Consider the following 22575-nt stretch of genomic DNA (forward strand, 5'->3'; position numbering starts at 1 on the left):
TGCTGACACACCTGAGAGCAGAGGTAAGCCCAACTCTTTTGCTCCAAGTGACCTGCCTGGTGGCCCCAGGACACACAAACCCAGGAGCAGCTCTCTACTCCCAGATCCAGCCGAAAGAAAACAGATATACAGGAGTGCTGACACACAGGCCTACAGAAGATAGGAGATACAGAGATAGCAAGACAAGCTAACACCAGACATAAGCTGATGGCGAGAGGCAAGCGCAGGAACCCAAGCAACAGAAACCAAGACTACTTGACATCATCCGACCCCAGTTCTCCCACCAAAGCAAATACTGCATTTCCAAACACACCAAAAAAGCAAGATTTAGATTTAAAATCACATCTCATGATGATGATAGAGGACTTTAAGAAGGACGTAAATAACTCCGTGAAAGAAGTGCAGGACAACACAGGTAAACGGAGAAAAATTAGGGAGAAGACACCTTTCACACCAGCCACAAATAATATAAAATAGCTTGGTGTGACTCTAACCAAGCAAGTGAAAGATCCGTACGATAACATCATCCTGAGTGAGCTAACCCAATCACAGAAAGACATACATGGTATGCACTCATTGATAAGTGGCTATTAGCCCAAATGCTTGAATTACCCTAGATGCCTAGAACAAATGAAACTCAAGACGGATGATCAAAATGTGAATGCTTCACTCCTTCTTTAAAAGGGGAACAAGAATACCCTTGGCAGGGAAGAGAGAGGCAAAGATTAAAACAGAGACTGAAGGAACACCCATTCAGAGCCTGCCCCACATGTGGCCCATACATATACAGCCACCCAATTAGACAAGATGGATGAAGCAAAGAAGTGCAGACCGACAGGAGCCGGATGTAGATTGCTCCTGAGAGACACAGCCAGAATACAGCAAATACAGAGGCGAATGCCAGCAGCAAACCACTGAACTGAGAACAGGACCCCCGTTGAAGGAATCATAGAAAGAACTGGAAGAGCTTGAAGGGGCTTGAGACCCCATATGAACAACAATGCCAAGCAACCAGAGCTTCCAGGGACTAAGCCACTACCCAAAGACTATACATGGACTGACCCTGGACTCTGACCTCAGAGGTAGCAATGAATAGCCTAGTAAGAGCACCAGTGGAAGGGGAAGCCCTGGGTCCTGCTAAGACTGAACCCCCAGTGAACTAGACTGGTGGGGGGAGGGCGGCAATGGGGGGAGGGTTGGGAGGGGAACACCCATAAGGAAGGGGAGGGGGGAGGGGGATGTTTGCCCGGATACCGGGAAAGGGAATAACACTCGAAATGTATATAAGAAATACTCAAGTTAATAATAATAAAAAAAAGAACTTCAGGCCTCTGAAGAAAGCAATTGAAGAAGATCTCAGAAGATGGAAAGATCTTCCATGCTCAATGATTGGCAGGATTAATATAATAAAAACGGCCATTTTGCCAAAAGCATTCTACAGATTCAATGCAATCCCCATCAATATTCCAAGTCAATTCTTCATAGAGTTAGAAAGAGCAATTTGCAAATTCAAAAAACCCAGGATATTAGAAAAGTATACTCAACAACAAAAGAACTTCTGGGGGAATCACCATCCTTGACCTCAAGCAGTATTACAGAGCAATAGTGATAAAAGCTGTATGATATTGGTACAGAGACAGGCAGATAGACCAGTGGAATAGAATTGAAGACCCAGAAATGAACCCACACACCTATGGTCACTTGATTTTTGACAAAGGAGCCAAAAACATCCAATGGAAAAAAGATAGCATTTTCAGCAAATGGTGCTGGTTCAACTGGAGGTCAACATGTAGAAGAATGCAGATCGATCCATGCTTATCACCCTGTACAAAGCTTAAGTCCAAGTGGATCAAGGACCTCCACATCAAACCAGACACACTCAAACTAATAGAAGAAAAACTAGGGAAGCATCTGGAACACATGGGCACTGGAAAAAATTTCCTGAACAAAACACCAATGGCTTATGCTCTAAGATCAAGAATTGACAAATGGGATCTCATAAAACTACAAAGCTTCTGTAAGGCAAAGGACACTGTGGTTAGGACAAAACGGCAACCAACAGATTGGGAAAAGATCTTTACCAATCCTACAACAGATAGAGGCCTTATATCCAAAATATACAAAGAACTCACGCAGTGAACTTACAAGTGAAAAAGCATGTTACTTCTTTATATCCAGTTTTGACTTGTCATCAGATCTGGGTTATGCATATAGGGCTTGTATGTTTTATCAAAATTCAATGTTCAAGTTACTATTTCAAAATGTAGCCTAGCCTCCTCTGCTTATTTTCTAAGATGTTATATCACTATCTACACAATAAAAAGGACATGATAAAATAAAATAAAATAAAACACAGCGAAGATAATGTTTTTAGATGAAGTAATACTTAAAGGTCCTGTTCAGAGCAGAGCATCGTGAGAAAGCACCTGGCAGTGCAGTTCCTGATTCCAGCAGTTTCCCGCTAAGACTTAAGAGAATCATAAAAGGTTTACATTATGTAAGGACTGAACGCCACTGTAAATCTGAAAGGAAACTATATGACAATGTTCTTCTTCCTACCTTTCGCTTAATGTTTGCAAGAAGGAAGGCTTCTCCCTTTTTGAAAAGTGGATGCTGAAATTCAATAGTTATTTTATTCTCCAGGCTAGTCTTTTCACTCTGCAGTGCAATAACTTTTCGGAAACCATCTAGGATAAGGAAAAAAAAATCAAAATTAATAATAAGAAGGAATGCCACAGAATAGATTCTAATAGGGAATTTGGAAGGGTTAGAACAAGGAAGTAATATTCCAAATGTTTGATGTCATAAAATATTAGTATACTCTAATAGCTTAATTTCAAACGTGGGTACTCTTAACTCTTCTTACTGTTCTTTATGTCTATGGCATGTATGTGTATGCAGAGAAATGAGATGGCCTGGTCTTCTGTATGTGAGCATTTAGAGTCTAGGGTTGATGCCACGATGTCTTCTTCAATCCCCTTTTCACTTTACGTTGCCCTGTTTTTGAGGTAGCATCTCTCATTGGACTTAGAATTTGCTTTTCCGTCTAAACTGGCTGGCTGTGTGAGCTTCTTGGCTATGCCTATCTCTACTCCACAGTGCTCAGATAGAATATGTGCAATCTGACTTTTATGCTAGTGCAGGTAATTGGAACGCATTTCCTCCCACTTGCACAAGGACTTTACCAACTGAGTTGTCTTCCCCACTCCAGAATTTGAGAACTTAATTTAAATTGCCTGTACATAACTTGTCAGGGACTCTAGAGAACAAGTAAACAAAGATAGTTCATATGCACGTGTATCTTAATATATTAATATTGAAACCTCATTTGAACCAACAGATTAAATTTTTTTCCAGTAAATGACTAAATGCCAAGAGACCACAATATCTCACTTATTTATTTCCAAGTGGGAGTAACACTACAGTATTTGGACTTCTCTCTTCTTTTAGTGCTATGTTCTTCGTTTGGAAAATACTGAAAGAGAATAAAGTGTGAAAAAGAAAAAAGAAACGAAAAAAGGAATCACAAAAAAAAAAATAATAATCCCAAGACTGTTTAAACAATCCTGACTAACAAAAGAACTGCTTCTATGGAGAGGTATTCCATATGTATTCCATATTTCAAGTTGTATGATAGAGCTATAATAATAAAAAAGCATGTTGAGCAATGATATTGAATGAAAACCTAGACATAAATTCATACACCTGTGGATACCCGGTTTTTTTTTATAAAGAAGCCAGAAATATAAACTAGAAAAAAGACAGCATCTTCAGCAAATGGTGCTGGTGAAGCTGGACGTCTGCATGGAGAAGAAGGCTAATAGATCTATTCTTATCATCCTGCACAAAACTCAAGTCCAAATGGATCAAAGATCTCAGCGTAAAACCAGATACACTGAACATGATAGATGCATTGACACAGGGGAAAACTTTCTGAACAAAACCACAACAGTACAGGCATGAAGATCAACAATTAATAAACAGGACCTCATAAAACTGAAAGGCTTCTGCAAGGCAAAGGACACTGTCAATCAGACAAAACAGTGGCCTACGCAAAGGGGGAAGCTTTTATTTTAAACCAACTCCCCATTCAATAGAGGGTGAACATTCAAAATACATAAAGAACTCAAGAAACTAGGTATCAAAAACCTAAATAACCCAATTAAAAGATGAGGTACAGATATAAACAGACTGTTCTCAATAGAATAGTCTCAAATGGCTGGGAAATGCTTAAAGAAAAGTTCAATGTCCTAAGCCAGCAAGTAAATGCAAATCTAAACTACCATGTGAGTCTATCGTATACTGCCAGAATGGCTAAGATCAAAAACACAAGTGACAGCTCATGCTGGCAAGAATATGGGGCAAGGGAAACACTCCTCCATTGCTGGTAGGCGTACAAACTTTTACAGCCACTATGGAACTAAGTATGGTGGTTCCTCAGAAAGATGAAAATCAATCTACTTCAAGATCCAGTTCTATAACTCTTGGGCATAAACCTAAAGGATTCTTGATCATACCACAAGGACACTTGCTCAACCATGTTCACTGTTGCTCTATTCATAATAGCAAGAAACTGGAAACAACCTAGGTGTCACTCAATAGAACGGTGATAAAGAAAATGTTCATTTACATAATGGAGTGTTACTCAGCTGTTAAAGAATGACAGCATTAAATTTTCAAGGAAATGGATGAAACATAATAAATAAATCAGAGTGAGGTCACCCAGACCCAGAAAGACAAATATGGTATTTACTTACTTATGTATGGATATTAGCAATTGAATAAATGCTAACCAAGCTACAATCAGTAGGCCCAGAGAGGTTAGATATCAGAAGAAGACTAGGGATAGTATGTGGAGCTCTGTAGGAGGGAGGATGAAATAGATTTTATGGGGTGACTGGGAATGGGGCAACTGGAATGTGAGGATTAAGTGGAGAGAATAAGGGACAATCTGGTCATGGGGGGATTGCAGAGAAAGACAGCTAGAATTGAGGGGAATTTGAGGCATGATTTGAAAACCCAGTGCAGTGGAAACTTCCTAAAATATGTTAAGGCTATTGTAATGAAGTCTCCAAATAATGTGGAGGACAGAGGCCTAACAAGCCATCTCTTGTCACCAAATGAAGCTTCCAGTACCAGGACTAGGTTACACACAATTGAATTATTGGCCAAAGGGGTCCCATGAAAATCCCTAAACAACTGAGGCTGTTACCAAGATAGTAGATTGCTCTGTACAAACCAACAGCAAGACTCATTGTCAATGACAGTATCCATACAACTCATTGAACTTGGAGATATTGACCTAATGCCTATATAGAACCTTCACTTCTGTGGTCTGTTGTCTTTGACGTGGGTACTCTGCAGGCTACCAAAAAAAAAAAAAAAAAAGAAAAGAAAAAAGAAATGCAAACACCAACCCACCAACCCAGACATAAAACTTCTGATCTGTCCTGCATCCAAAATATGTTAGGGCAGTGGTGGCAAAAAGCAATATCTGATTTGACTTAAGGCCCACTCCACGAGATGGAACCCATACCCAATACTGCTTGTATAACTAAGAACCATAGACTAGATAGCCTGGAGATCTAGGGTAGAACCAAATCCTACTGGTCTAAAAAAGTAACAATAAAATTATGTCTGATATTCTGCTATACAATTAGATCAGTGTCCTTACCTAGCCAACATCTGAGAAACTTCCTCATGCAGCAGATGAGAACAAATGCAGAGACCAACAGGCAGACATTAAACAAAGCAGAGGGAGAGGGAGAGGGAGAGGGAGAGGGAGAGGGAGAGGGAGAGGGAGAGGGAGAGGGAGAGGGAGAGGGAGAGGGAGAGAGACAGAGACAGAGACAGAGACAGAGAGATAGAGACACCTTGAAATGCATAGTTCCAAGTGGGATGTCTGCATCAAATCCCTCTTTTTGAGGTTCATGAAACCCATAAGAATAGGAGGTAGAAAGTGTTTAAGAACAAGAGGGATGGAGGGCAGCAGGAGGTCAAGGGCCTTCTATATCAATGGATAAAAGTTTATATGAACTCAGAGATTGAAGCAGCAAGCATAGAGCCTGCTTGGGTCTGTATCTGTTAGGCTTCTATGGAAGTTACACATGTTTTTGGATCTGTTTTCATCATGGAAGTTTTTTTCATTCCTCATCAATTAGGACTGATGATTCTGCTGAGTTATGATTGATAATCTGCTGGAAATGGGTCCCTTAATAAGGTCCTCTTGGGTAGTTACAGAGAGTTCTGAGGTTGGGCAGTGATCTGGGCATCTGTGGTCATTCCCAACAGTTGAAGAGCTGAGATGAGGAGATCTCTTTATCAGATAGCCCAGGACACAGGAAGAAATAGGTGCTAGCTTGAGGTGAGGCAGTGTGGGATCCTAAAATACTTTCTCCATTCTTAGTGTAGTATTGAAATTCTTAGCAAATACAATAAGAGAAGAAGAAGCCAACAAAACCATACAAAACATGAAAGGAAGAGAGAAACTTATCCTTATTTGCAGATGATATAATTCTGTGCATAAGACAGTAAACATGCCTCCCAAAAACTTGAACTGAAACACTTTCAGCAAAATTTCAGGATACAAAAATTAACCCCTGGGGTTGGGGATTTAGCTCAGCGGTAGAGCGCTTGCCTAAGAAGCGCAAGGACCTGGGTTCGGTCCCCAGCTCCGAAAAAAAGAACCAAAAAAAAAAAATTAACCCCTAAATCAGCAGTTCTCCTACATGCCTATAACAAATATCCTGAAGAAAATAGGGAAGCAATCTTATTCACAACTGTTGACAAGTCCTGCACCAATCCTGAAATAGACCTGACCAAGAAAATGAAAGGCTTGTAATGTGAAAAATCTGAAAATATTCAAGAGAAAAAGAAGCCATTAAAAGATGAAATTACCTTTCATACTCATGGATTAGAAGAACCCATTCTGTGAAAATGGTCATCATACCAAATGCAATTTATAGACTGCAACCCCTATCAAATTTCTAATATCATTCTTCACGGAAGTAGAAAAAGATCTTAAAAATTATTTTAATATACATAATACTTCAGCTACACTAAACAACACTAGGAAAAAAGTAACTACCTCATTTTATAATATTGCAGAGGAGCAGCAACAAAACAAGCAGAGTATTGGGACACATACACAAACAAATCAATGGAAACTAATAGAAGATCCACATAGAAACTCACACAGCGACAGACACATGATTAGACAACATTGCTAACAAAAATATTCTCAGAAGCAAGCAAGCTTATTTTATAAATGTTGCTGGGAAGATTGGATAGCTCCATATAAGCAAATGAATTTAACATATTATCTCTCACTTTGAACAAAAAAAAATCAACTCCAAATCGATCAAAGACTTCAATGTAAAAACATGATAGTCTGAAACAGCTAGAGGAAAAATTAGAGAAAGCACTACAAATAATAAACACAGATAAAGACTTTGTGAATCTGACTGCAGTGACTCACAACATGAGGGTGGTAATCAACAAACAAAACCGAGTGTACAGCAAAAGAAACAGTTATTTATGTGACGCCACATCCTTCAGCATGAGAGAAAAAATTTACCAATAGTGTATTTAAGAGTATTAATACACAGAATCTACAAATGATTTAAAAATCAAAACAAGAAGAAAACAATCAATAAAAAATGCAGCTACAGAATTGAACAAAGAGTTCCAAAAGAAGTTCAAAATGCTAAATGAGATCTTTAAATGTTCAACATCCCTAGCCGCTAGGGCAATGAGAATTAAAGCTGTTAAAACTCCCTTTAACCATATTCTGAATAGTTATCAAGAAAACATATTACAACAAATGCTGCTGAGGATATAATGAAAGAAAAAACCTTATTCACTGTTAGTAGGAATGCAAACTGCCAGAGTCATTATGGAAATTTTCAGGAAAACTAAAAGTCTAACTATATATGATATGGCTAGGTGACTCCTGGGGATATATGCAAAGGACTCTATCTTATCAGAAAGATTCCTGGGTAGCCATGTTCATAACTGCTCTATTCACAATAGGAAGGAAGAAGAATCGGCCTAAATGTCCACCAACTGTTTAATGGACAATGGAAATGTAATATATATATATATATATATATATAAAATGGAGTTTTATTAATCCAAAACAGAAATTATAAAATCTGTAGGCAAATGGACAGAACTGAAAAATATTATATGAAAGCCAATAACTGAAGCTGAGAAGAGAAACACAATACTCTTTTGGTCATGTAGACCCTAGGTCCTACTTTTTGAATTTTTGTATATATATGGGAGAGAGTATCTATAGAGAAAAGGAAAATGGGAAGGTTCATGAGACGAGAAATAAGACCTTAAGAGGTGAGGAGGGTCATAGAATACATCTTCAGTTAAGAGCATGGCTACCCCCAGTGCCTGTGAAGTAATGAGGTTAAACATAGCTTAATGTACTTATCTGTACTTAATTAAGAGCATAAAATTGCCCAAATATGATTTAAAAGGCAACATTTATTTCAAGAATTACTTTCTGAAGGATTATTTTTCCATCATTCGAGTTTAACTTTTATTTCCAATCTCTAAATCCTTCATTAAAGCAAATAACATAAAGGTAATCACATAAAGGTTCTTATTTTTCTCATAAAAACATATTTTTACAAGACAAGTACAATTCCTTTCCTTTTACAGCATACTTACAAACAAACTTGTTAACACAGTCTCTGGCTACCTGAATCTATAACTTTAAGTATTCTTATCAATTATCCATTTTTAAAGAACTGGAATTGGCACAGGAAACCTCAAGACCAAGTTTTCAGCACAAAGAAGATTTATTTGCCACAGAGGATCAAAAGTCAGGGAATAATAAAAGACATAAACAGGAGACATAGCTCAAGGGAGAATAGAAAATAAACAAAGGAGATGGGGGTGCTATTTGTCCTGCAGAGACAAAGGACTGCCTCTGGATTGCTAGAAGACAGATATAGCCCATAAGCAAAAGGTAGTTTGTAGTTAGTTGGTAAAGAGAAAAAGGGAAACTCCTTGCTAGGATGAATTAGGTTAGTTTGAATGGGCATGCTAATTAGGGTACTCAAAAGGCAGATTTTGATTGCTTCAGGATTTTCATAGCTGGGCCTTGGTGGTCAGTTCAGGAGGAAGAAATGCCAAGTAAGGGAACAGACTTTTGTGGTTATCTTTAGAAATACAATCTAACAATCTAGCAGGGCAGAAGAAATGGGGGAAGGGCAAGACCTGCCAAAGCCATGTTTGCCTTCTAGAGCCCTTCACACTTTACAAACATGAACACCATTTAATCAAACATAATTGCTGTGCCAAGTTCTGTGGAGGATTTATAAGTCAGTGAGATAAAATATTTTGTTTGTAAGCAAATAACAAACCAGGAAATAAAAATACATTCACAATTATAACATGTACTTGGGAACATACAAGAGGCAAACATTCATTATGTCTAGATGGCAATATTTCAAGTATATTTATAATAAAACCGACAAAATATAGATGGCCAGTGTTATCTATCTTGAAAATTAATTAATAACAAGAATAAAAATACTCATGCATGAATGAAAGCAGATAAAATTCAAATATGAACCTACACGAGTGACTGCATGTTTCAGAATCTATATGTGAATATGCATAAAGAGAATCTGAATGTTTTTCCAGAAAAGAGACCACATAGAGAAAGATTCTGCATCTACAGCCATCTAAGTAAGAACTTACAGAAAGAAAACTTTTGACCTGAGGCAAGACTAGTGGTCACAAATAGACGGATGTTAGACTTGTAGTCAAGTGAGTGACTACATAGAACTATATATTGTACCACAAGTTTTCTTTTCCTCTCTTCCCTCCCTCCCTCTCTCCTTTTCTTTCCTTATGTGTGTACATGCACTCCATAGCATACATGTGGAGATCAGAAGATAGGTAACAGGAGTTCTCTCATTTCACCATATTGGTTCCAGAAATTGAACTCAGGTCATCAGGCTTAGAGACAAGTACCTTTATGCACTGAGCCATCTCACTGGGGCTTCACTTCACTTTTATACTTATTTAAAATGTAACTTCAATGTTGTGAACTAGCTATGCTCTGTCCTCTTCTTTCTTCCCCCAACCTCCCTTCCTTTCCATTTTTTCTCCCTTTCTCTTTCCCTTCCTTTCTTCCTTTTCCCCCCTCTTCTTTCTTTTTCCCTTTTTCTTTTCTTCTCTCTTTTTTGTAAAGATTTATTATTTTTAAAATTTATTCTTTTTGCATCACAATTGCTGTCCCTCCCTCCATCTCCCTTCTTCTTCTCTGAGAGGGTTGGGCCCCTGGGTTTCCCCCGCACCATGGCACATCAAGTCTCTGCAGGGTTAGGCATATCCTCTCCCACTGAAGCCAGAGAAAGCAGCCCTGTTGGGGAACAGATTTCACAGATAGACAACAGCTTTAGAGACAGTCCCCTCTCTAGCTGTTGGGGAACCCACATGGAGACTGAGCTACACATCTGCTACATATGTGCTGGGGGTTTCAGTCCAGCCGTGGTATTATGTTCGGTTGGTGGCTCAGTCTCTGAGAGCTCCCAAGGGTCCAGGTTAGCTAACTCTGTTGGTCTTACTGTGGAGTTCCTATCCTCTTCAGGGCTCTGGACTCTTGTCCCTGACCAATGTTGGGCTGTGTTTCAGTCAGCTGCTGGGTAGAGCCTCTCAGAGGACAGTTATGTTAGGCTCCTGTCTGCATAAACCCGAAGAAGGTAAACAATAATGAAGGCCCTACCAGGGATGCTTTAATCTCACTTAGAAGCAGGGATCAATAGCCATAGGAAGAGGAGGGAGGGAGGGAGGGAGGGAGGGAGGGAGGGAGGGAGGGAGGGAGGGAGGATGAGAATTGGATGGGAGAGGTGATGAGGAGAGGAATGGGCTGGTTTAGGATCAGGTGTGGGAGGGACAGGAGAGAGGGCCAGAGTTCCAGGAGAATAAATGAAAATCTGCAGTTGCTGGATGTGGAGGTGTAGGGGGAATGCTCACCATATATTTGAATGCTTGGTCCCTAGTTGGTGAAACAGTTTGGGAAGGATTATGAAATGTGGCCTCTTTGGAGGATGTATGTCACTGGGGGTAGGATTTGAGGTTTCAAAAGCCCACTCTTCCCAGTTATCTTTCTTTGCCTTGTGATGGTGTTTCAAGCTGTGTGCTCTTAGCTACTGTCCTGTTCTATGTTTGCCTGCCTGTTGCCATGATCCCCGTTATGATGATACTGTAAGACTCAAATGATTTTTTTAAATAAATAAGTTGTTTTATAGCATCAATAGAAAATAATTAAGATAAAACTTGGGTCAATGGAAAAAGCAAAGCACGGTTTAAATATAATATAAATAATATACTATAGTAAAAGCTTTTACTCAACTTGCATTTATATTTGTTCATTGAAAATAAAATGGATGCTTTATGACAAATAAAAATACTTGTAAAATTAAATCATACTTACACATGTTGAGCTGTCGAACAAAGCTTGCTATTTTGTTATGTTTGAAGTATTTTGGTAGTACTTCTTTGGCAAAGGTCTCTTCATTCACAATCTGAAAGCTGTGACCATCCTTTTAACAAAGAAAAACCAAAAAAGTAGTTTATTTACCAGGAAAATGTAAGGTTTCACCAAAGCAACAAATCAAAATAATACCTCATAAACCCCAAATGTGAAAAATTAAAGCCCAAAGTATAAAATTCTCCACACTGGAAATATAGTTGAGTGTGTTTATAGCATGCATGAGGCTCTGGTTTCAATTCTTTATTATGGGGGAAATATACCATAAAGACACAAAATATGAGCAAAAGAAATAACATGAAAGAAAATGTAATGGATTAATTATGAAAACATATGTCCAAAAATCCCTCACAAATTAAATGTAAACAGGCAAAAACAGATATGTTAGAATTATATCTTTAATCCCAGCACTTGGAAGGCAAAAGAAGAAAGACTTAGAATTTGAAGTCAGCCAAGACCAAGGAAACTTTTTTTCCTGAAACTTGGGCAAAACCAGACATGAATATGAACAACAATGCCAAGCAACCAGAGCTTCCAGGGACTAAACCACTACCCAAAGACTATACATGGGCTCCAACCTCATAGGTAGCAATGAATAGCCTAGTAAGAGCACCAGTGGAAGGGGAAGCCCTGGGTCCTGTTAAGACTGAACCCCCAGTGAACGTGATTGTTGGGGCGAGGGCGGCAATGGGGGGCAATGGGGAGGGGAACACCCATAAAGAAGGGGGGGAGGGATTAGGGGGATGTTGGCCAGGAAAGCGGGAAAGGGAATAACACTTGAAATGTAAATAAGAAATACTCAAGTTAATAAAGATAAAAAATAAAATAATTTAAAAAAAGAAAAAAGAATAAATGAAATAAAATTCTTAAACCTAAAAAAATAGTCAACTGAAATATTTAGTGTTAGTTGTCAACCTGACAAAATCTAGAATCACCTTGGAGATGGACCTCTGAACATATCTATAGAGGGGATTGTCCTGTGTTAAATAATATGAGAAGATAACCTCTTATTTGTAGGTAGGACCATTTCCTGAGCCAAAGATCCTGGGCTGTACCAGGGAAGGGAAGGAGCAGAGAAGCATGCATGCATTCACATGTCACTCTGCTTCTTTATTATGGATGCAATGTGACTAGCTTCCTCAAGCTCCTGCCACTGTGACTTTCTCCATAACAATGGACAGTGACCTTAAACTCTACAATGACATAAACATCCTTTACCTTAAGTCGCCTGTTTTCAAGATATTTTATCACAGGAACAGAAAACCAAGACACCAATTATGTTTTCAAGAAAAGTGTTTAAATTGTAAATCACTACAAAGAGATATAATGTTTCATCTATCAAATTGACAAAGACTAAATAAGATATCAATCTCCACTGTGTGTAAATTAGCAAGAGTTCAGATAAACAGAAATTCATAATGTCAGAATTGAAATTTTCTTAATATTACTAACAGTAAATATTCAAAGTCCCCAAATACTCATTCTTTAGCTCAGAAATTCTAATTCCAGATTGTATAAAGAATAATTACTGATATTTGCTAATACTTACCAATAAACAGTTATATAAGTATTTGTATATAGAATTCAAAAATTAGAAACTGCTGTAATACTAATTTAATAACTAAATCTATATAAATGAATATTATTCAGTGATAAAATTAAGCTATATAACAAGATTTAGTGAAAGAAAATGCTTATGATATATTTTAAATGAGAAAGACAAATTTTCAAAAGGTATAAAATGAAACATTTAATAAATTTATTATGAGATAATAATATAGATCTAAGACTCGATTTTTTGCATCCTAGATTCGATTCTTAGCATCCCTGATCCCCACAAAAGATATTCACATATACAAAACAATATTATGCAAACTGTTAACAATAGGTATCAATGGATGACACTGTAACTACTTTGCTTACATTCTAAAAATTAGACTGTAACAAAGCTTATTTTAAAATAAGCAAAAAGCACAATATTATATGCTGTTCATTCTCTTAAATTATAAATTTAAATTTTAGTTAGGTCATAAAAGAATGAATTTAAATGTCTAGTTTTTAAAACTTGATTCCTTAGTTCAGCTAAGATTTAGGAAAAAAGCTCCTCTTGTCTATTATTTACCCATAGGAATCTTCATTGATTAGTTCTTTAGAGGTGACATGGCTCATAATAATCCCCCAAACCATCAAGTCAGTCAGTCAGTCTGTCTGTCTGTCTGTCAGTCTGTCTGTCTGTCTGTCTCTGTCTTTCTGTCTGTCTGTCTGTCTCTCTCTCTCTCTCTCTCTCTCTCTCTCTCTCTCTCTTTCTCTCTCTCCGTGTGTGTGTGGGGGGGGGCTATGCATGTGCTTCTGGAATTCAGAACCGGGCTTTAAGTGTCTTGCTTTATTTCTCTACCTTATTCTCTTGAGAAAAGGTCTCTTATATAAAAAATTAGGCAGGTAGTTTGTCTGACTGACTGACTACCTACCTACCTACACACACACACACACACACACACGCACGCACGCACACACACACACACACACACACACACACACACACACACATTTTTTACCTGGATACTATGCGAGGTTAGCACTTTTCTCTATTGTAGTCATTGGTGGGAGCCCTAAGTCATTCTAATAGAGTGTATGTGAATTTTAGGAAGATGGGGTTATCTTAAGTTGGCTTTGCTACTCATGACTATTTATAAACTCACTTAATATACGACCAGAATCTATACCACCTTAGTTTTCCCACAACTGACTATACTTCAGAGACTATAAAAGATGCCAGAAAATATCTGTAAAATATGAGATTATTCTATTTCTTGATCAACTTTTGTGGGGATACAAAACAAACAAACAAACAAACAAACACCTCAACTGAAAAAGATCAGAAAGTTTGAAAATGTCAGAGTGCATTATCTATAAACTGAATAGTTAAAGGCTTGATAATAATACATAATGAAATGAAAGAAAATTTAATGATGTATATTTCAAGTTAACCACATATTTTCTTTTACTCTGTCTTTAGCCTTTTGAGAATTAAAGTGAGTAGTGAGAAAAACCTATGTATGAGAAAGACCACTGGTACGTGTAAGCAGAATTGGAGAAGGGACTCGCAAGAGGAGGCTTAGAGAATAAGGTAAAGCAGTAAGAAGGAGATAAATAAGAACAAATTATAATGGCATACTACATAATGTCATAATTTTCGTATTATGAAGTTACTATGTATAACAACTTAAAATTATTTCAAATATAAAACACAGATAATTAGCTGGAACTGTTATCAGATATGTCATCTAGCACTTGGGAGACAGAAGCAGGAGGATCACAAGTTTAAGAGAAATATCTGTAAACAATAAGATCCTACTGAAAAAAAAATAGTAATGTCTGGAGATGAGCTCAGTGGCAGTGGTCTGTCCAGCAGCACAAGGTCCTACATTTGATTGGAAAACTTAGAAAATATGTACATTGTGAGATCAGAACTGTATATGATAGCAAGCACAAAAGAGCAAAGCATCTATAATAATTTCTTGTCTTTTCTTGCCTAAAGAAGTGGAGAAAATCAGGAGATTGCTAACAAAGAATGCCATATTAAATATACTCTACAGAATCAATGGGTACTCTGGTTTTTTAAAAATGACCTAAGTGAAGCTTGGCAAACAAACATCTACTGATCTTTAAGTCTGATACTACTAAAGGACTTTGGGCTCAATTAAAATGCGTCATCATGCCTAGTAATTTAATAACTAGCTGAGACTCATAACTTATAAATGATGGATAGAATTGATTTTATGTTTTCAGATAAGAAAAATATACTTAGAGGACAAGTAGCGAATTTCACTGAACTCACATTAAAGACAAAGGGCCTTTGATTCTTGTTGGCTAAAGACACTGCTTTGCCTAATTGGAGAATATTTTCATAATGTACATGAGCTGTAACGATGCTCGAACTAAAGGGTTTTTTTGTGTGTGTATGTGTGTGAGTGTGTGTGTGTATGTGTGTGTGAGTGTGTGTGTGTGTGTGAGTGTGAGTGTGTGTGTTGTGTTCCTTTCCTGTAGCTGTGACATAACACCATGACCAAGGCAAATTACAAAAGGGTGAATTTATTGGGCTCACAGCTCCATAGAGTTAAGAGACCATCAGGACAGGGAAGCATAGAAGATAAAGCAGAAAGCAACCACAAACATGATGGGTGATGTAGAGAGTATTAGAGTAAGTGGGTAAGACTTTGAAACCTCAAACCTTGTTCCTAATGGCATACTTCCTCCAGGACTGCTGAGCCTCCTAAACCACTGTCAACAGTGACAGCACATGGGAACCAAGTGTTCAAATGCTCAAGTCCATGGGGGGCATTTTTCATTCAAACGACCACATATAGAGAGTTTACAGGAAAGGTTAAGATTTCCACCAAAGGCAGTAATTGCTTATCAGTCTCACACAGCACAGTTAATAAGAATTGCTCCACCACTAAAATAGCTTTCTTGTTGGAAAAGATACCTTTTGAATATTCCCGTAGGACAGTGTTCAAGTAATTTAGACTTGGAACTGAAACAGAGTGTTATTGAAACAAGGGTGGCCTTCATTTAACTATGACTCCACATTGGGGAATTACTGTGAATGGACAGAGATTTATTTCAGGAATGATAAAAAGTTCTAAAATTGTGGAGATGATCATAACACTTTGTGAACATGTTAATACAACTTGAAGGTACAATCTTTGAGTGAGCGGAACAATATTGGAATGTCTTAGTAAAAACTAACTGAAAAATGGATCTCATTTCAATGTTGCTAAGATATAGAAGCCTTATTCTTCTTTGTTTTGTAATTCTATATTCATTATAAAAAACAATATCTGGAGCTAGAATTGGCTTGGCAGTTAAGAACACTTATTGTTCTTGCAGAGGAACCAAGTTTGTTTCTCAGTGCACACCCATATCCAGCAGTTCATGATCACATGCAACTCCTATTCAGGGGTTTGAAATCTTCGAGACTACATGGGCACCCATACTCACATGATACATAAACAGAAACACACATATGCATATAGGCTACATACATATAATTAAAAATAAATGGTAATAGATTAAAAAAATGCTAGAGTATCCACTATCCTAACTGAAGAATTACAGTATAAATCATCTTCAAAAATCCATGTTTTCTTGCACCATTGTTAAATAGCATACTAAAATCACCATGACAAACAAATTTTATCCATCTTCAATATTCAAAATAGAGCTTTCATTCTATACACCAATAAGCAAATATTCTGTTTATGTACCATTGTATATAAGAATTCATTTTGCGAGCAAGCAAGATGGCGGAAGACCCAGAAGCTGTGCTGCAGTTCCCCGCGGCTCTGGCTGCTGCAGGGGCGAGAGTCTTTAGGAGCTCTCCCCGGAAACAGCCACCCCAGAGCCCCCATCTTCAGCTGCAGTTTTGCCCGGTAAGGGGGATCCTCCCGGAGACACCAAGAAAAAAAATTGACATCTCCCATAATGAAAACAAAGAAATGGGCTGTGGAGCGGCCCCGGACCATACAAGCTCTCATCGACTTTATCAGAAAGTTCCTCAGACTGCTGGTCTCGGAGCAGTTGTTTATTTATGTTGCCCCTTCCCCAGATCAAGAAGTTGGGACTCTATATGAGTGTTCTGGCAGTGATGGTAAACTGGTCCTGCATTACTGCAAATCACAGGCATGGGGATGTGCCACAAACAAACAACTTGTTATTTTCACAGAAGAAAAAAGTCAGAGAAGTTTTGATGACGTGGGAAGAGACTTAAATGACTATCAAATATTCAGCACAAATCTGTTATGACTTGTGTTTATGTGTAAGAAAACATGATAGGGTGAATAGACTAATGAATGAGGGAAAAAAAAGGAATACATTTTGCTTGGTGGTTTAGTCCCTGGGAGCTCTGGATGATCCAGTTAGTAGATATTGTTCTTCCTATGGGGTTGAAATCCCCTTCAGCTCCTTCAGTCCTTCTCCTAGCTCTTCCATTGGGGTCCCTGGGCTGAGTCTGAGGGTTGGCTGTGAGTATCTGCATCATGGAGGGATCTATGACTCCAGATAAATATGTAGCAGAGGATGGTCTTATCTGACATCAATGGAAGGGGAGGCCCTTGGTCCTGTGGAGGTTTGATGCCCCAGCATAGGGGCATGTTAGAGTGGTGAGGCAGGAGCGGGTGAGTGGGTGCAGGAGCACACTCATAGAGGCAAAGGGGATGGGGAAAGGGGGAATGGAATGGAGGGATTGTGGAGGGGTAACCAGGATGGGGGATATTATTTGAAATGTAAACAAATACAATGCTTAATAAAAATAAGAGTACATTTTGCTTATTTAAAGAGCACAACATATAAAGTATCATACATATACTATTGTAGCAGTTTTCTTTTTTTATAGCATTATTTTGGCTGTACTAACCTCTTATAATTATAACATTTTAACTTCTTTGCTTTCCTATTTATATTGTTAGTGATTTTGTTTTCTGTTTTCCATTTGTGCTGCTCTTGTTTATTCCTTATAAAACATTGGTGAAGACCATTCCATTCACCCAGGCAGAATGATGAAGATCAAGAAAACAATTGCCAACAAATGCTGATTAGAATATGGAGAAGGGGATGCCTCATTCACTATTGATGGAATTGCAAACTGGTGCAACCAGTCTGGAAATCGATGCAGAGAATATTCAAAAGTCTTTTTGAGACATCTACCTTTATGACCCAGAAGAAGATGGAAGGAGGTGAATGGCTATGGGGAACCAAATTATTATTATTTTATTTTATAATTCTATAAAATACGCATATAAAATATGATAGTGTTCTCCCAAAGCCAGAGACTAACAAAAACTCCAGTGACAAGCATAGGAAACTCGCTTTCAAGTTATTGATAAGGAAATTCAAGTGACTCCCAAAAGAATCTATCTGCTGCTGTGGCTCGAGGTTGCCTCTCAGAGGTTGAAGGTAATATCCTTACTGCTGACACGTCCAAGCATTTAGGATATAGGACTCAGAATATTTGAACTGGATCTAACCTGAAAACCTCCTTCTTGTGGTCTAGCTTCCATAGCACTTCCTAGAAATTCTATGCAATTTGCCAAGGGAAGGAAGCAATCAGTGGCCGTACTCGTTTATAATAGCAAGGTATTCTGAAGAGGAAAACTGGCATTTGAATTCTGGGAGTAACCAACAGATATCTAAATGAATATAAGGCCCACTCAGAAGGAAGGAGTTCCTATCTGGCACAATAAACTTTACCAATTGACTATGGTTGGAAGTCATGGACCCTAGAGGAGAACCTACTACTGCAATTTTACTAAACTACTACTATTCCAAACTGAATTTTAGATAGTTATCCCTATAGCTGTACATAAATGTAGCTGGCCTCAACCCCCCTCCTTTTTCTAGTAAACAGACAGCATTACAAAAAGTCCCAACTTTTCAAAATGTGTAGAAAACCTGACTGTTTAGTGTTCAGACCCAATTAATACATCAGCAATACAACCTCTACGCACAAAGCTTAGGGAACACCGCAGAACAGAAGTTAGGAAGAGTCTTTTAAGAGTCAGAGGATTAAAATTTCTGCTTTGAGGGGGTTGGGGATTTAGCTCAGTGGTAGAGCGCTTGCCTAGCAAGTGCAAGGCCCTGGGTTTGGTCCCCAGCTCCCCCCCCCCAAAAAAAAGAAAAAAAAAGAAAAAATTTCTGCTTTGAGATAGTGTCTTCTACAAATGATATGGAAATAGCACCCTTATACTTCACATAAATTTCTAACTATGAAAATCCGAGGGTAAGGCTTAGAGGAATAGAAAGATTAATCTCTAAACTCTCTGAGCTAACTTAATTAATAAATAGCTTATTATCACTACTTTCGTAGTTTTGGTGATGAGCCCAGAGGCTTTTACACGGTAGATAAATGCTTTACCCCTGACCTGCATCCCAGCTCTTATTTATTTCAATGTTAAATATTTACTTCAACATTTTAAAAGCTACATTCATGAAGAAGTTATAAATTGAAAATGATAGTCATTATTTTCTTCAAATGAATTACAAGTAAAAGCTGTTTGTGGAACAAGATTGGATATTGAATTGATCATTATTTGAAGTTAGCTGTGGTACTTGGGAATTCATTGTACCACTTTTTATTTTTGTTTGACATTTTATTAACAAAAAATTTAACCTTGGCAGAGTGTGGTAGCATATTCTTGTATTACCAACACTGGGCAGGCTGAGGCAAAGTGATCATGAATTCAAGACCAACCTGAGCTACAGAGCGAGACACTGTCTGTCTCAAAAACAAATGGACACAATGCCAAAGTGACTATTATTTTAGAGAACTGGCCCTGGTCTGCTCTTAACAGATTCAACAAGACTTTTTCACCAGTAGAATGATTAGAAGCTAAAATATAAATCATAATCCCAGTGGTGGGGAGTACACTTGTAATTCACTCAGCTCACTCAATGAATAGTTAATGATGTCCCAGTGATAAAATGAGGTATATCACAAATTCTCTCAGAAACTGACAGTTCAGGTACATTTGGCTGGAAAGCTTTCTCTGTTTACTAATCTGATCTACACAGTGACTTTCAGGTCAACCAGGGCTAAATAGTCAAACCCCGTCTTTCAAAGAAACAAATAGTAAGAGCTAGTGGTATAGTTTGGTGGTAGAGCACTTATGTAGCATACTGAGAGATCTCATGACCATACCAAGTACTATAGAATAAAAACTAACAAACGCCTACAAATTTGAGCTTTGGCGGGAAAACGGGAGTATCCGGCCACTCGTATTTTTATGGTGAAGCTCTCCTACCCCGAGTGACTTTTTACTCGTACTATATATGTTTATGAATTAGAAAGAAAGAAGGAAAGAAAGAAAGAGAGAAAGAAAGAGAGAGAGAAAGAGCAAAACGAAACTACTTTTTGCCAGGAGTCACAGAATGAGGTGAAGTGAGGCTTAGTCATCTTAAGGAACAGAGTATCCAACAAAGGGCTGTAGGGGTCGCAGAAACTTCCTGTTCCTGTGTCCTTTAACCTGTCTGAAGATTTCTCACACCCTAATAAAGCACCCTTTCTGAAGTCACATCCTTTTCTTTATACCCACGCCTCTTCCCAGCAGTCTTTTTACCTTGCTCCAGCGAATCACATGGTCCAAGAGAGCGTCGTCTACTAACACCCAGAGTTTAGTGAGAAAGTGAGGAACCACTGTCTTGCGGAAGTGCTCCATGTTTTAGGGTGTCAATGCCTCAAGAAAATGTCAGTCCTGGACAATTGTAGGCAGCAAGGAAAACCTGAGCTAGTCCATTACCACTTGGAGAGCAAAACCACGTCTGGTCAAGCAGCAGCTTTCTGTGACACAAAGCCGATAACCGGCCCTCCCTCAGAACTTGGCTTGGGGGCGGGTCTTAATTGCCAAGGGGACAATTCTCATTGGCTGGCTATAGTACCGTGATTGCAGGGCCTCTGGCACGTGACTATTGGGGAACTTCCGGTAGAGGAACACCTTTATAGTGTGAGGTAAAACGAGTCGTGAGGTAAAACGAGCCGTGAGGTAAAACGAGCCGTGAGGAGAAACGAGCCATGAGCAAAGCAGTAGGGGGCACTACTTTTGATGTTTTCTCTGTTGCTTTTCTGGCTATAAGTGCTTTAGTAATAGTTTTACACAGTCACGGCCAGGCAACCAAGTGGTGTGACACTGCACTAGGTTATCACTGAATTAACTTGATGTTGATTATAGCTTGGTAACTATTACAAGGCAAAACTTTACAGCAGTGCGTGGTTTTGACCTGGTCTCTGGAAAGATGATAAGTGTTTGGTTTTTGTTTTGATTTGTTTGTTTGTTTAGCTCTTTGTTTTTGTTTTCCTCCAGAATCTCACCAGACAGCCTCAGCTGGCCAGAACTCATTATTTATGTATCAGACAGTTCCTGAACTCAGAAATCTACCTGCCTCTGCTTCCCTAGTCTTGGGATTAAAGATGTGTGCCACCACACATGGCTGGTAAAAATGCTTGGCATGCATCTTGGTGAAGTGAAACACTCCAAGAATATTAGAGCATTTACTTTTTCTCATGATAAGGTTGGAAGGAAACTAAGAAGAAAGAAGTTTGCCTAAAAACATACAGAATTTTTGTTGTTTTCTTATTTCTTCTTTCATTAGAAAATAGTTTGGTGAGGGGCCGGACAGGTAGCACACTCATAAAGTGATTACCATGCAAGCATGCATATCTGAGTTCAATCCCCACCAGCCACATAAAGGGTGAAAGTAGTACCTGTCCTCTAATCACAGAGCTGAGGAAGCATGGGCAGGCGTAGTTCTGGGGCCAATTGGTCATTCACCTTAGCTCATTTGGTGAACCCCAGGCCTGAGATGCCTTGTCTCAATAAACAAGGTGAATGGCTTCTGAAGAACAACAGGAACCCTGATTTCCCTGTACATACACATACATCAAAATGCACACACACACACACACACACACACACACACACACCATAAATCGTGAATGGTTGGAATGCTAATTGTCTTCTTAAATCTTTTGTATCTCCTTGGGTTAAATTGAGCTTTGAAATTTTATATTCTTTTTCATATTGAAGATAAAATTTATTATAATAGCAATGAACAACAGCAGGGGCTATCAAACTTATATTTTACATTGACTTTATTTTGAGTAACTTTTAAGAGCATATGGAAGAAAAATGATTATAGGTTTTAAATATTTAAAGAGAAAATTCACATAAAATTAATTTACCATTTAATTTTAAAATACTAGACATAAAAGATACCTAAACATCCATGTTTTGTTTTAATGTTCAAGTTATAAAGAAGTTGAATTAACTGTCTAAGGTCTCACAGCAAGTGCTTTGAGGGTAGTTTCATACACACTAGCTACATTTCTTTTTTTTTGGGGGGGTTCTTTTTTTCGGAGCTGACTAGCTACATTTCTAAAGGAGATACATATAATGGTAACAATATAGGAGATGTTATTTCAAGATAATCCACAGGCTTAATTTTTAACTAAAAACATTATATATGTGTGTCCATATTAGCAGATGCACTGGCTTATATAGGAATAT

General features: G+C 38.2%; 2 protein-coding genes and 1 pseudogene across 7 annotated transcripts in view; 2 read left to right on the forward strand and 1 right to left on the reverse strand.

Moving 5' to 3' along the window:
* The window catches only part of Hsf3 (heat shock transcription factor 3), a 52684-nt gene extending 31777 nt beyond the window's left edge, over window positions 1-20907 (reverse strand). Inside the window, exons 1-3 of the mRNA XM_003752067.6 lie at window positions 20632-20907; window positions 11462-11570; window positions 2560-2687 (exon numbers count right to left, since the gene is read on the reverse strand). Of these exons, the coding sequence (XP_003752115.1) occupies window positions 2560-2687; window positions 11462-11570; window positions 20632-20730 (336 nt within the window). The 5' untranslated portion in view covers window positions 20731-20907. The remainder of the gene's footprint in view (window positions 1-2559; window positions 2688-11461; window positions 11571-20631) is intronic.
* The window catches only part of Heph (hephaestin), a 251830-nt gene that overhangs the window by 61824 nt on the left and 167431 nt on the right, over window positions 1-22575 (forward strand). For 2 of the 6 annotated variants that reach the window (XM_039099420.2, XM_039099423.2), the window contains exon 2: window positions 14535-14645. The exons of the other annotated variants lie outside the window; for them this stretch is intronic. The gene's annotated coding sequence lies outside the window, so the exon portion shown is untranslated. The remainder of the gene's footprint in view (window positions 1-14534; window positions 14646-22575) is intronic. 6 annotated transcript variants of the gene reach the window in all.
* On the forward strand, window positions 14660-20732 carry LOC103690847 (ubiquitin-like protein ATG12 pseudogene; annotated as a pseudogene).

This window comes from Rattus norvegicus, chromosome X (assembly GCF_036323735.1).
Source record: "Rattus norvegicus strain BN/NHsdMcwi chromosome X, GRCr8, whole genome shotgun sequence".
Classification (NCBI taxonomy): Eukaryota; Metazoa; Chordata; class Mammalia; order Rodentia; family Muridae; genus Rattus; species Rattus norvegicus.